Genomic DNA, 15601 nt, shown 5'->3' on the forward strand with positions numbered 1-15601 from the left:
TCGATAGTACTATCGATAGTATCGATAGTTTTTAAAAAACTATCGAAAACTATCGATGGTGTGACTATCGATAGTAAGTTTTCACTAACTGTCACTGTCTTCTCCGTCTGTCACTCAGTGTGTCCACACCCACACGACCAAAACGAAAATCCCGCTAAACGGGTCGAGAAATCCGGCTCAAATACTTATGTATAATATCATTGACTATATAGGTATATATAGTCAATGATAATATTTAAATAGCTCTTTTAATCTTCCTATGATACTGTAGTGGAATAAATAAATCAATTGGGTTTAATTCTTAACTGAAAATCAGTAAAAAGAAAAGAACAAAAACTGGTGGCAGGGCCTCCCGATGAATATTTTATTATTTTAGCAAATAGTTTGCTTAGCGATTGCAGCACATCACATCCGAGCGAGACATGTGCTGCTCCGAGCGGCGATTTTGAGAACTGCCTAGTGTATCACGAATAGTTTGCAGAATTGCTAATAGAGTGCAGCTGCATTAGAGCACAGCAACCACAGAATGAGGACATGAGAAACAATAATCAACCGCTGAACTGACTCTTTTTCTTACCAAGCCAATGTTGCCGACCTCTTCGGGTTTCCTTGTAAAAAAAAAGAGTTTTGCAGGGTCCTCAAATATTTGTAACTGTATTTATAGTTTACTCGGAAATCTTTACACTTGAAGCTATAAATTGCAATATTTTAATTTACTTGGTCTCATGTAAATGAAATCGGAATTATGCATCTCCGTTATTTTCTAGGTTACTTAAACTTTAATGTATTATTTATTCAATTATCTCTTTGTATTATTTATTTCTCATTACTCATGCATATTTTTACTTAGTACAATTCTTGGTTATTACTATACAGAGTGAAATAAAAGTCCACGTTATATAAAGTGTCTTATACGAATTGTGCGTTTGGTTTATTGTTGTTTACTTTTAAAAACAAAGATTCTTTTAAGATGAAGGATCAATAAATATAAATATTTGTGTAATGTTCTCATAGATACCAATGTAGTGATTATGCATGCAGTTAAAGATTCACAGCTTCTTCAAAAGTTTTGTTTTCTATCACACGTTAAACGGAAAGTTGTGATACAGTTTACTAATTTAAAAAAAAAATGGTACCAATTGAAGTGAAAGGAATGATCCAATCCGTATTGAATATAACCCATAGTAGGTTATATTATTCTTTTTATTTTTCTCCCTCAGGAAAGAACGTGTAGATCTTTTTCGTTAAAAACTTGTTTGAATTTTGTTAAAAATATCTGTTTTGGACCCTCGAAAATCAAAACATGCGGTTTTCTCAAGTGATACGATACACTTTTTTTAAGTAATCAACGTAAACAATTTAGATGGAAATGTATTATGTCACAGTATTTATGACCCTTGCCGAAATGACCCTTTGTAAATATTATATTATAAAAGATTAAACAATTCCGATAAACAATAAAAATAGTTCTGTTATTTACTCAGTGGCTGATGGTACAGTATACCGTCAGACCCCTCGAGGCAGTTTTACAACATTGCGAATCCGACCCCGCTTATAATCTGGTTAGTGCTAATATAAAGGTTACTTAGTTGAAAAAATATTTGACAATTAAGTGAAAATAATGTTGTCTGATTAAACTTATTAAAATTCTTAATTTGGTATGTAAAAGTTATACGATATTTCTTCATGTTTCACTTCTTACTTTGAGTGAGCAGTATTCACGTTGTTCAGACCAAAGAGAACACTTTAAGTGGTCAATATATTTGTAACTTTAAACTTCTCATGAAAATATTGGCCTATACATATTTAATTTTATAAATTGGTTATTTGTGGTAATTAATACAATTTTCATTGAACTATAGTATATTATTAAACGTTTAAAAAAGCCTAGATAACGGGTACCGTAGTTTGGTTATAAATATATAAAAAAAATTGTGCTTTACATAAGAATCATAGGTTATGCTTACAAATACAAAGTCAACTACGATATTAAACCTACTATTTCAACTATTAGAAATACTGTAGACTGCAAATGAAGATTAGGATAAATTACATTGACCAAAGACTGCTCTCAAAGTATACTGACGATCCTTAGGTACTGTATATGTATATTACAATACACTTGATATGTGTGTAGCCTTGTATAATTGCCCAGCGTTACAAATGATTCTATTGGTGTGCTGGTTCCAAATGAAGATATTTTATTATTTTATTTTTCTTAGCTGTGTCAGTATTGCGATTTTTGTTTACAATGCGATTTAATGACGTGAGAAACAAGATCTTTACTAAAATCATTGACTATAAAATGTTCTATAAGCAGCACCAATACTTGGAGCGTCATAAAATACTGTATTATTATTATTCGTTTTATTAAATATTTTTGACTGTAATTTGTAATATTATGAAAATCTTACGAATCTATGTTTTATTTTACAACCCTATCAAAAAAAATTCAACACCTAAAGCAATGCTTGGTCCCCTGGTATGGTTAAATAATTAGAAAGAAAAATATGACTTGTTCATAGGAATATTTTAGTAAAAATCCAATCAGACAAATTGTAATTCGTTTTGTCTGCAGGTTTGTGTATTACTGTTTATGTCACTAATTAGTGTACAGTCATAGCATCAAATCTGCAAATTTATGCGGAAGTGTAAGTTTTCTTTCTTGTTGTTCGAAACACGTGTTAATTGGAGCTTCCATTCAATTGAGATGAGTGCATTTGACATTGAAATTTACTTGACCTAGGTCGATTGTTTTTATGCAGTTCAGATCTCTACTTTGTTTTGTGTGTTGTCAAATAAAGATTTATAGGTACCGGCGTACAGGATTCCAAATAGTTAAGCTGTTTAAACATCTGATTAGGTACGTACTGTGTAAATATTTTTGACAAAATAATCTATATAGGTGTTTCTTTACGCAACCTAAATTACAAGTACCGTAAGACACTTTTTAACGACAATACAAGATAACATGATGGTATCTGGTATCCTTGTTTTATTTACTTCATTGCAAATCAGCTGATATGCACTTATTGTTTTATTATGAATTGTAATAATGTTAGTTGATAGGCCTATGCCATGACAAAAACATGGTTGTGTGTGTACAAAAAATGTATATTACGAATTTAAACAAATGTAAGCCTACATTAAATTTATCAATGGTAAAGAATTTAATGATTTTCCAATGATGAAGATCCAGTATTCCATTGAATGGACAACTTATAAATGAAATATAGGATAGACAATTTAGTGCAGTATAATACTTGTATTTTCAAATTAACTCAAATAATGGTGTTTTTGCTAGAAAATGGCTGATATCTTCAGAAACATACAGGCTGGCTATGAACTTTTAATGGTGGACTTATCAGGTAAACCAATTATGTTCAATCTAGAAAATAAATAGTTTAGTTTTTTTAGCAAAAATGATTTAATCGTTTGAATAGGTGGTCACTGAATCATAGCTCTAGGGGTTTGTATGAAAATATTTCCAAAATTAATCTGATAGTATATGGAGATGGATATTTGATAATGATACGCACTCCTCGATACATTCATTGTGAATTCTGTTGGCAAATTTCGCTGTAAGGAAGGAGCTATTTACTTAAGGCGGCACGGAAAAACCCAGGAATCGTTTACTTTTTGATGTCCCAAGGGGCCAAATAGTAAGTTTACGCAACTTACGGCTCGTGTCGTTAATACTATTTACACTAGTTGCGCACACTACTTTACCTATGACAGTGTTTTTATTACTAAAAATCACTACTTATAACTTCTAAGATAGGTTATGTTTTCGTTTATAACATCTCATTGCCATTGACAGTGATACAACGTAACATTGTACCAACCATTAAAAAACACTGCTGGTGGTGCATTAATTGCACCACTCAACAATTAAATTGGCCTGAACAGCTGATTAGTTGAAGTTCGAATCATGACAATTTTACTCTCTCGATCCTTGAACCTCATTGGTCAGTTACCTGTGTTGTTATGAGTAAATATGCTCTTATGAAAGTAAACAATGCTGTTATGGGAAAATTTTCAATTCTAAGAACTGAAATCAAACGACTACTTTAAATACAGTCGTATTTTTTATAAAAATGTATAAACATACATACATGCGTATGTATGTGAATATGTGGAAAATGAACTTCCTTTTTCCTTTTTCGGGAATGAAACTATTCCCGTAGGTAGGCCTACTAAATGCAAAAATAACAGAACAACAATTTGTATACCGTACAACAAATTCATCTTCTCTGCTACGCAGGTAAATTATACTTTAAGATATTTGTATATGCTAGTCAGGTAGTTATTTTAGTTTCGTCTCGTTGGCTGTATGTTTATTTCAATTGCAGACCCGAGAACAAGGGAATTCCCAATGGTCAAGTCTCCACTTCCAGTTTTACTACTGGTCGTGATTTATCACTACTTTGTGACAGACTGGGGTCCAAAGTTGATGAAAAACAGAGCCCCGATGAATATCTACTACCCAATGATGATATACAACTGGGTTCAGATTGCGGTTAATGGCTGGTTTTTGTTTAAAGTGAGTCTAGCAATATACTAAACGTTACATTTTCATAAACAATAGCACACACTACATAGTAGTATGTTTTCTGTGACAATAGGTATAAATGGATTTAAAATTATACCATAATTATGAAAATATGAAGGAAATATGAGCCCTGCTGTTTTTATTTTGTTGATTGGTATACCATCACAAAATATTTTCTTTTTCGTTAGTTTTAGTGATTACGTATCTCATACACGGAATAGTATATTTCATTACTACATATGGGATTACTATTCATTTTCTTACTACTGTAGGACCGAAAGTGGCATTTTCCGGCGCGCGCTGAAGTTTTTTCAGGAAACCCCAATTTCACGCACGAGGCGAAGCCGAGGATGGGAATAAAGGAGCAAGTGCCGGAAAACACTTTCGGTACGAGTTATGAACGATACTTTTCATCACGACGCAAAAATACACAAAAACCTATGAGGTAATAAAATACCTCAGTCATATTACTGCTATTTTATTTATAATTTTTTTTTAACATCAAAATAAAATAAAATCTTCTAAAAGGAAACCTAGTCATATTTTCGATTAATTTTTAAAATATAAAAATTAAAGAAAATAGTTTAAAGGAAACCTACGTATATTACTCAATATTGTTTTTTAAACATCAAAATAAAAGAATAAAACAACTTTTAACAATACATACAGCTGATTTAAATCATTAAAATAAATCGTAAAAAAATACTAGCACGTAGTGAGTCACAGCCACCTCTAATACGGTGGCTGTGAGTGAGTACATGTAGAGCGAGAGAACTAATCGAGAGCGAGAGAAAGTAAATTTAGAGTGAGGGAAAATCAGCTGATTAATTTTCCCTCGTCCTAAATTAGAGCTTGGGAAACGACTACTTTCATTGATATCAGATGTTATCGAAAATTTTTACTTTCGTTACGGAGTGAAGAAAAATCTTATCTAGGTCTCGTAGTAAGACCTGGTCCTCGTTTTGACGTCCCCAGAGGCTAAAACACCTTCCGTTGAAATTCATATAATATGTATAATATTATGTGTTTGTGATTGTGTATATGTTTTGTGTAGGTTTGTGTGTGTCCGTTCAAATATACATACCAATATAAAATGCGTTAGTGAGAATGTGCATATACAAATAAACCAAACTATGTTGCTCACCGTATGTAATGAAAGCTTTGTAAAACTTCAGGTAAATTGTCTAGAAAAAAGGACCTTTGCAATATTTCTCCTATTCAATACAAGGATTAACAATTTGTTCTAGTGCTTTAAACATATTTGGCTTCCCGGAGAGTACAATTTGCTGTGTATGCCAGTGGACACGTCTGATTCACCAACAGCCAACCTGGTAAACGCAAACATAATTTCCTAGTAAAAGTTTAAGATACAATGTTAGACTTATTTATACTTTTAAATGTTACTATTATATTTTTGTAAACAAGCGGATTTCTAGTTGAGTGTTAATATAGACCGTATGCAGCCGGCTGCATTACCATAGGTTCTGGAGCACGGCTGACAGTAGGCCTATATATTTAATTTTTTTTGTCTATATGGTGTAAGCTATTGTTGTCTATGCTTGGCTGTTTGATAACATAGACAAAATCCACACTAACAGATTGTTGAACTTTCCAGACCGTCAGGTACGTATGGGTCTACTTCATCCTCAAATGCGTCGATCTTCTGGATACAGTAAGTCAACAACCACTCAAAAAATCTTTTGATCCAAACAATGTCACCTCTTCTTAACGAATAGTTTCTTGACATTATAAAACTATATTCAACCTTTATCCTGATTGGGCAATCAGCTGATTTACTAATTATATTAGTTTGTAGTTTATTATGAAACATACCCCTGGTAGAGTTTACAAAATATATTACACTTGTACAGTATTAATTAAGCACACTTTTGTTTATAGTAGTAAAGGAATATTTTACAGGCTACATCAGCTGTTTATTGAACAAAGCCTGTTATGCATTGGCAGCTGATATAGACAATGGATTTTTTAATAAATCTCGAAGCCCAACAATAGTAGAAACAATGTCCATACACTTATGATTGGTTTGTTGTTGTTGTTGACAGGTGTTCATGGTACTACGTAAGAATGATCGTCAGGTCACGTATCTTCACCGCTACCACCACATAATTATGGTCTGCGGATCATGGGGGACGAATAAATATTTTGCTGGTACAGTGTCTCTACATTTTAAAATATATTATGGATATTTTCCTCGGCTTCGCCTCGTAGACTCTACAGGAAAATAACTTTCACATGCTCTTACCTCTTTTACCTTCTCTCGTGAACTTTTACCAGGAAAAAAACTGGATTGTTCGTGTCAATCGGCTTGGCCTTGCACGTGAAATTTGGTTTTGCTGTGTGAGGCAAAGCCGATGAAACTTGAGCGCTTAACGTAAAATGCCACTTTCGGCCCTAGTAATCAAATATACTATTTTGGCATCAACTGTTCAGTGGTAGACAAAATTTAGCCAACACGGCTGAAGACTGAATATGAGCAATTCTTTTCCAGTAACTTCAATTAGTTTTCAATTAGTTAAATCAGTTTCAATTAGTTTTGAGCTATGAAAGCTAGGAGCAAGCTGGTGTAGTGGAAGAATGTAGAACTTCAGTCCCCGAGGTTCAAGCCCTACAAATAGCCAATGGATTTTATGTATGTGGAAATGACGTGACCATCCAAGTCTAGCCTTGAGTAGTGTGTAAAAGCGGCTCCGGGCTAATATAGTGCCTAGGATGTGATGGTGGGGGTGGGGCAGAAAAACCAGGGATCCTGCACTCATCAAAGCAACCTTCTAACCTCCCCTGTGTTCGGAGCTTAGCGTAGTATGGGAGGATTATGCTTGGAAAACCTGATTTTGTAAGTTGATTCAAGCTAGATCTAACAGCTAATAATTTCAGGTGGACATGTCATACTGTTTGGCACTGTGAACAGCTTCGTACACTTGGTCATGTTCAGCTACTACCAACTGATGCTAATTAGGCCAAGGAACAAGAAAAATGTTTGGTGGAAGAAATATATAACTCAGCTGCAATTGGTAGGTTAATTGAGTATTTCCAAAAATATTTTGTAGAGACTGTTACATTAACTAGATATTGTTTATCAGCCAATGCTTTACTAGACCACAGGCAAAGTAAGGGAATACACAGAGTAGTAGGTCGTGCATTAATTGTGCCAAAGAGTTCCTTAATTGCGCCAAGCCATCAAATGGCCCCAAAAAGTTCCTTAGTTGCGCCAAGCCCAAGCCAGGTAGGGGTGAGTTACCGGCAGAAGGAATGTCCTTGTTTACGTGTCATCCTAACCTATCCTATCCTATCCTAACATAACTTAACCTAATCAATTATACAGTCAAAAAGGGCCGCCACTTGGCTTAAAAAGGAATGTATCGGTTGGCTCCCTGGATTAGTTGGCGCAATTCAGGAATACCCGACAACCTGACCCAGGTCAGTTGGCACAATTAATGCCCGCCCTAGTACAGACGATAGAACCAATTTATGGTCTATTGTCTGTGACTCTACCCAGTGTTATTATTGTCTGGATAACTATCCCATATTTATGGATCAGCTGGAACCTATTTCTTACTCAAAAAGAAGGTAGCTGAATGAGCCACTCGCAGAAAGCACTACAGTTGCAGTCTAAAATTCTATGTTAGTTTTTGTTACTGTGTGATAGTTGTTACATCAGTACTAAGGTGGCGTTTGCAGAGAGGTCCATAAAATTGCCTACAGGTTTAAATGGAGATAATATTTTTGTACGCAGATAGTTATTATTGGAATGAATAAAGTGGTTAAATATTGTTTACACTGAAGGGAAGTAAAAAACACGATGCTGTCATTATACGTATTTTCAGAGACCTGCATTATATTTAAAAATTAAAAACTGGGGTGGTATATAATTTACTACGTAAGAATTAACTTGTTTTGTAGGTAATTTGTCCTTGGTCTTCTGGGAACGACCACGTCGGAAAACTAGGAGAAACACTAGTTGCTGACGTTTCGGCTTCGTTGCAGATAGCCATCTGCAACTAAGCCAAAACGTCAGCAACTAGACATCCCAAGAACAAAACATTCTGCGCAGAAACGAAAAGATCACGTGGTTCGCGCCAGTAGGTGTGGCGTACCCTTCAAACCTGCGCGGCTCGAAATGGCCCAGGGTTATTTTGTTTCTGGGATGTCTATATTAATATTGTTTCTCTTAGTTTTCTGACGCGGTCGTTCCCAGAAGACCAAGGACTTAGTGTTAGTGATTGTGACCGTGGAAGCCTTACTTCCAATAATTATTAACCATGTTAAAACTGAAACCAATAAATAATCAATAATGCACTAAAATATTACATTACCATATGATTAACAGCACGAAAATTATTAAATTAAGAAGCAGAATTTAACATACACATACAAAATTACGTCACTGGACTGAAAGTACAGGTTTACAGTATTAGCTCCATTATTTAAACGGAACTTAAAAAAAAGTCCAATCAATACATAGGCCTATATGTTAATGTTATTAGTATAGGATTTCAGCCGATTGACATCAATTTTTGTAACATATTGTCTTTGTTGCAGGTACAATTTGTAATCACAACATTACATTGTCTGGCGGCTCTAGTACAACCAAGCTGTCCTATTCCCAAATTCTGGCTGATCGTAGCCATCCCCCAAGTGATCTTCATGTCCGTCTTATTTATTGATTTCTACAGAAAAACATACTTCTCTAAGAAGGAGCAATAATAAAGTCTCATATAAAACAAAAGATTGGTTTATTTCTACCTTCCTTTGATTATTCTGGAAATAAGCATCGGTCTTCTCGTTTGCACTATTTAGGGTTTATAAAATAAAATTACAGTTTCATTCTAGATTTTTTTATGAAACTTTACACAGTTCGGTGACATTGGCATAATAGTTGGTAGATTACCAAACAACATACTCTGTTCGAAGTCCATTTATGGTAATGGTGAGATTTGTTATTTAAGACAATAGTATGACTAGTAAAAGACAAAATAGTCACAATATTTCGGGATTTGGAACCTACAAACAATAAAGCTATATACCTATATAGGTAGGAAGATAGTTGAATTTTCATTAAGTTAAGAAACAAATAAGGTGATTCTTATGCATCACTTTGAATAAAGAAAGATAAGTTTTACTTATATTTTTTTTTATTTACATGTAAAACCAACTATAATATCTCATGACAATTCTTTCCCTGTGGTTTCATGCTAAATATGTGTGTACAAGCTTACAATAGACTGTTAACATTATATTATATTAAAGTGCATTGCAGCAATTTAATGCAATGTATTGATTTATTTATTTGGTTTATTAACTGTCATCGAGGTTCCAAATTTTAACATTCAAGAGCTACTTTTTGGCGGGCTGCCATTTTCAAACACTTCAGTCCAGGAAATAAATTAAACACACAAATGAATTGCTTCGTCGATGATTTAAATGGACACATCGTACACGGCACATGTAACACACGGAAAATACATTTAGTTGGATAGTTCTCACGGGTACGCAACATTGCCGGTATTACGCACGGAAACCTACCCTGCTGTACATGGTATATCCCGATCAAGACCTCGACCAGTCGCATATGGTCAGTTTTACAATAAGTGTGCACAATACAGTGCACACAATGCAAAATAGGACCCAATGGTCGGTCAACCAGAATCTTTGGGGTTAGGTCATGTGTGTGTGTACTCCATATGGTGTGTCGCAGGTCCCACTAGACCCGACCTGGCTAGTTCTGATTGGTCGAGCAAACATGACGTTGCGGCTTTAATAGCGTTGAGCTTGCCCATCTGAAACGGAATCAAGAAATGCGTACCGTTAACGCATTGAGGGCAGACACGTCCACAGCAAACCTGGAGATTGTGATTCTGCCAAAGAGAGAATTGACCAAACATATTGTGCCATTGAGGGTGGGGAACGTTGAAGTCCGAACCGCTCGTGCCGCCAAGTGCCTTGAGGTTATAGTGGTCAGCAAGCTGGCGGGACCAGATCTTCCATACGGTGGACAAGGCCGCTAAAGGGGGTTTCTTCTCTTGGCCGGTTAAAGGCCAATGTCTGAGGCCCAGTCAACACTCCTATATTGTGTGGAAGTGTGGACAGACACACTCAATAAGTAAGTATACAGGATGTGGTTCACCCGAGTGCAGCGTCAGGCACCACTCAGGGTAGCATCCACCTACCTAACAGTGTTCGAACCTGCCATCCTGGTGGTTGCTGGAGAAATTCCCGGCAAAACTTTGGCGACAGGGAGGAAGGCAATAATTTATCAGCGGCTAGGAGAAGACCAGGCTCTGGCAGGAGTGCTGGGAACAGGAGACATGGAGATACACGAATACACGGGTACCAGGCGACTGGATTCACCAAGTCGAGCCTTGGGTTAATTGGTGGTATGGAGAGTTGTATTACTCTCACCAAATTTCTGAAAGGCATCAGATCTTTCCGGTCGTACCTGTTCAAGATGGACAAAGCTGTGTCACCCGATTGTATGTACTGCCAGGGCACTTTCAACGACGCGGAACACACTATTTTTCGCTGCCCGCGTTGGCAATGGCTCTGCCTGAAGGCTCAATCCAATGTAGGACCATTGTCAGTGGACACGCGGTGATCTCGATGATGACAATTTGATCTGTTTGTCACATTTCGTCCAGGGTATTCTCCGTGCCAAGAAGACCTTGATGCATGCACACCTACCACCTTGTGCGTAGAACTATTTTCCATCCTCTCCCTAGAAAGAAAAAACATCCCCTGTACCCAATATTTATTTTTAATTAATAAGCTTTCTATTATATTTCCGTGTGTTGGTTCAGATTTGTATTGTATTGTGTTAAATTTGTTTAGTATTCTTATTTTGGATGGTTATCAATGGTTTTATTGGAAATGGTTAATTATTACTGGATATTTCAAATTCTCCAAACAAATTATACACCAACAAGCAAAGATCGGTCCCCCGAAACTCTATTATAAATAAATAAATGTCTGTTCATAACATTACCCCCATGTCTTCATGGTGATTTACCTTACTCCTAATGGTTAATGGCTAGGTTTGTAGCCTCATCGAATACAGCCCATTAAACCCATGTTTATAGACACCCTGGGTGGAACAAACACGAAAAAGTTTAATAGTATTAATCTAAAAACTATTTGAAGCGTGGTATTGTATGCCCGGTATCGAATCCATTGATACAAACTAGTCAGTTTCAGCATTGATATGTATGTACAGTATAATCAATGGCTTCATATACTCAAATAGTCTAGGTAGGTTACTACTACCACCGAGTCTGTGCTACTACTCGGACTAGTTTTTTTTAGGTTGATGTTTAGTTTGTTTTTGTTTACTGTTTCACTGTGTTTGTTGTTTGTTTTGTTTGTAACAAAAACAAAATAACATAATATAATATTACGTTTACGTGTAGCTGTAGCATAACCAAACAAATTATATCTTGAATATATTGTTTAAATTGGTAAGTAAATTAATTCGTTATAATCTATACTTTTGAGAAAAAATATGTAAAACACTTTGTACACAATTTCATAAGAATCATGATTTGTGTGACGTTGGGCCGGTGAATTTTTACTTCGTTTTCCTATGCCTAGGGCCTGGAATCACAACAATAATAACCGACAAACAAACTCCAATTAGGCTGTAACGTAGCCTGTCACTCCCTTTTTTTTCTTCAACCCGCCCTATGGAATAAGTTAGCTGCCTGAGAGCCAAACAAGGTGATATAAAAAAATGGGTTTTATCATTAAAAACATTACAATCTGAACCAGCCTAAGACTTAAATTGCTGGACAAGCTAGGCCTATTCTTCAATCAATGTTCTAATTAGGTCTTAAAACGTTACCTAAGAGAACTGAAACAAAGTAAAACAATAAATATTATAACCTAACGCTCCTATCACACTTAACAATTTCGCTCGTACGAGTGTTAATCGTATGGGCAGATTATCTTGGGTCTGTTGCTTTCACACTATACGATTTGTAATCGTGCGATTAAAAAATCGTAACCCCCCTCTACCAGAACAGCTCGTTCATTGACACTTCAGTGGAAAGTGTTAAGTAATATGGATCGTGAGTAAATTATTGCTGCTTTGATAATTTACCGGCGGAGAAAAAGAAAGAAATGCGACCGTCTCAACCGGGTGGATCCAACAAATTTGATCCAACAAATTTAATACCTACCTGAGAAATGACGAAGGGAAGTTTTTCAACTAGGCCTATGTCCAAACTCAACGATGCCAAGAGAAAATGGTTTCAAACTTCAGGGTCAATAACATCCTTAATTTGAACTATATAGCCTAAACAAAACTGCAATTAATAACCAAAATTAAATACAGTATGCAGCGTTAATTCAACTTAATAACTAAACAGTTTTAATTGTAAAAACAATATATCTCGAGACTATAAGTAACTCGGGGAGGGCTCCCGTCAGACTAAACAATCGTGTCCGACTAAACAATCGTGTAGTGTGAAAAGGGCCATATGGTCACATGGTCCAACAGCAGAAGACACGATTATTACTCGTACTGGAGTCGTATACCATACGTGTTCACCTGCGGTCGCTATGCGGGTGAAAATCGTACACGATTGGTAATAATACCCAGTAATAACCCTAATTTGTGGGGAGTGACCTGGTGTAGTGGTTAGAGTGCTGGACTTAAGTCCCTGAGGTTCCAGGTTCAAATCCCGCCAAGTCACCAATGGATTTTGTCTAAGTGAACCCCTAGAAGTCTATCCTGAAGCAATGTAGAAAACAATTGCAGGCTCGTGCCTAGCGTCCTAGGACAACAAAATCCCTAATTTGTGGTAAAAGATGAAGAAGGTTTAATGTAAAGGGAAGGTAATGAGGTTCCCGAACATTTCAATCCATCCAAAAACAAAAGGCCAGGTTGGCCCAATGTTGATTTTGGAGACATTGCGAAGTTTTGAAAGCAAAAACTTTAGAGGTTGCCTAACAGTTTTCAGTAGGCCTAAATGCAAAATTTGGGCGGTTTCCCATCTGTAAAATAGGCCTATCCTATAATTATTAAAATTCCACCTGGAAAAATCAGCAATAGGCCTAACCCTTTCCTAAATATTTGGGATCCTGGGCCTATTAACATCCATCGTTTAAGCTTATAGTACATAACTGTTGAATATAGTGAATAAAAACTACTAGATATAATTTAATGTACTCTTGCTACACTCCTTGTTGCTATTCATTTGAACATTTTCAGGTGCTCGTGTTATACTGGATTCAATATGAGTAGTTCCCTCGAAGTAGAGCCTGAAGATGAATTTATGCTAGCACAAACTTCTGAAGGTCAGCCTATCCCAGAGTTTAGGTTGCCCGAAGACATAATTCCACTTCACTACGATTTGGATATAGTAACCTTCCTAGGACACCCTACTGATTCACTCTTCCTTTTCAAGGGAAATGCTGTGATTAAGGTAATACTGACTTAGCCACCTATTTTATTGATACAGTACCTGTTACTGGATACTAACTGAACTAATTTTTTTAATGTGGTCCAGTCCAGTGGATGACACATTAAACGTTATTACTGATCCAATACATTAATGTAAAGATGAAAAAATAGATTGGGTCCATCTAAGCAATTAACTAGCGTAACATACTTAGATCATAAATTGGATGAAGCCAGACTTCATATTTTATGCCCCTGAACCATGTATGTATTTTTGTGCGGGTAGCCTATCCCATTTTCAAAGCCAGTAGGCCTACTGTTTATGATTAAAATCAATACTCTGTGAACTCTGTGCGGCGCTGAATGAATCGCGTATATTCACACTCGATTATTCCGTCTGCATGCACGGATTTGTAACAAGTGCGTGCAGAATGAAGAATAAAATGTTTATACACACGGTAGATAAAAAAAATGGCGGTAACTGTATGTGAATTTTTACCACTGGATAAAACCATGCGAATTAATAAAGAACCGCTAGTAGCCTACGGATGAGTGTTTATTCATTACCAAACATTCCATCAGTTCTGTTGTCACGCTTTCACAAGTTAGAGAAACAACTGTGATGAATGAAGACAGTGTTGTCGTGGTTACAGAGTATTTTTCATGTCACTGTGCAACATTTACATGTGGGTCATTGCAACAGTTTCCTTGGTGTAGCCTACTGCAATTACTTTTTCCTACAGTCACCCGACAAAGTTGGCTTCCTTGTACTGTTTATAGTACAGAAAGCTGCTAATTGCTGCATATTTATACTTTGCCGTACGGTTTATACTTTGCCGCACATCAGGATTCCAACGAAACAACACAAAACAGCGTGGTTCCATTATGCACGTAATTTGTGTACGCTTGGAAATAGGTTGGCAACACTTAAAGATAATTATACTATGAGCAGCTGATTGACTATTATAACTACGATTTAACCTGTCATTTCGTGTTTATAGTTTCGGTATTTCTGAACTTTCTGGACTTTTCTTTTAAACGTTTTTTGCGACAAAATTTTCTGCACTGGAAAAAAAAAATTAAAAGTGCAGTCGCAGTTGCAACCGTTTGCCGGGGATAGCTCAGCCTACAATGGCTGGGTAAAGTTCCAGGGTCTGCGATAAGGTCAGGGAAACCACTAGGCCAAAAGCCGGGTCGAACCGGTATAGGACTGGCTCATACACGGGCACTGTGAACAAGTCAAAAACAAGTCACCAAAACAAACGTGCAATAATCACTACCAGGCCTACGCCGATTCTCCACACTCCTAGGGGGTCGTTGCTGACTACGCAACTCGGGCTTCGTCCTAACTATCCAATAGTTAAGCCCAGAGTGCCTAAAACACGGTGAGTTACACGACGACTTGCCAATAAAAACCACAACGCGTGTTATCACCAGGCGGGGTCTACTAGGCCACTATAATCCAAAACACAACTCTAATGCCCAAGCTAAGAATCAAACAGTTCACTCAATAATCGTACCACATAATAATATACAAGTACACTGTAGAGTGACTACACCACTAGTAGCTGGTCTCAATAAATACCAAGCCAAACAAGCAAAATTAAATGGCAATTGCACTATTAAAATATTGAGCT

General features: G+C 36.3%; 2 protein-coding genes across 3 annotated transcripts in view; both read left to right on the forward strand.

Moving 5' to 3' along the window:
- The first annotated feature begins 2801 nt into the window (after positions 1 to 2801).
- On the forward strand, positions 2802 to 9277 carry LOC128998168 (elongation of very long chain fatty acids protein 7-like). The gene is made up of 8 exons (XM_054424181.1): positions 2802 to 2863; positions 3305 to 3368; positions 4353 to 4543; positions 5800 to 5883; positions 6168 to 6224; positions 6616 to 6721; positions 7448 to 7584; positions 9113 to 9277. Exons 2-8 carry the CDS (start codon positions 3308 to 3310, stop codon positions 9275 to 9277), a joined length of 801 nt encoding a protein of 266 aa, XP_054280156.1. The 5' UTR covers positions 2802 to 2863; positions 3305 to 3307.
- Positions 9278 to 11923: 2646 nt separating this feature from the next.
- LOC128998303 (aminopeptidase N-like) overlaps positions 11924 to 15601 on the forward strand; it is a 29490-nt gene continuing 25812 nt past the window's right edge. For both annotated transcript variants that reach the window (XM_054424382.1, XM_054424383.1), the window contains exons 1-2: positions 11924 to 12021; positions 13776 to 13989. In XM_054424382.1, coding sequence (XP_054280357.1) covers positions 13801 to 13989 — 189 coding nt within the window. In that variant the 5' untranslated portion in view covers positions 11924 to 12021; positions 13776 to 13800. The remainder of the gene's footprint in view (positions 12022 to 13775; positions 13990 to 15601) is intronic.

Source organism: Macrosteles quadrilineatus, unplaced genomic scaffold, assembly GCF_028750875.1.
Source record: "Macrosteles quadrilineatus isolate MER2022 unplaced genomic scaffold, UCM_ALF_1.0 Scaffold_7__1_contigs__length_78375512, whole genome shotgun sequence".
Classification (NCBI taxonomy): domain Eukaryota; kingdom Metazoa; phylum Arthropoda; class Insecta; order Hemiptera; family Cicadellidae; genus Macrosteles; species Macrosteles quadrilineatus.

Bases quoted from the DNA above. Each gene is read 5' to 3' on its own strand.
- LOC128998168 (XM_054424181.1), top strand. From the start codon at position 3,308: ATGGCTGATATCTTCAGAAACATACAGGCTGGCTATGAACTTTTAATG. The intron at 3,369-4,352 runs GTAAACCAATTA...TTTCAATTGCAG, and splicing joins TTTAATGGTGGACTTATCAG to ACCCGAGAACAAGGGAATTC. The intron at 6,225-6,615 runs GTAAGTCAACAA...TGTTGTTGACAG, and splicing joins GCGTCGATCTTCTGGATACA to GTGTTCATGGTACTACGTAA.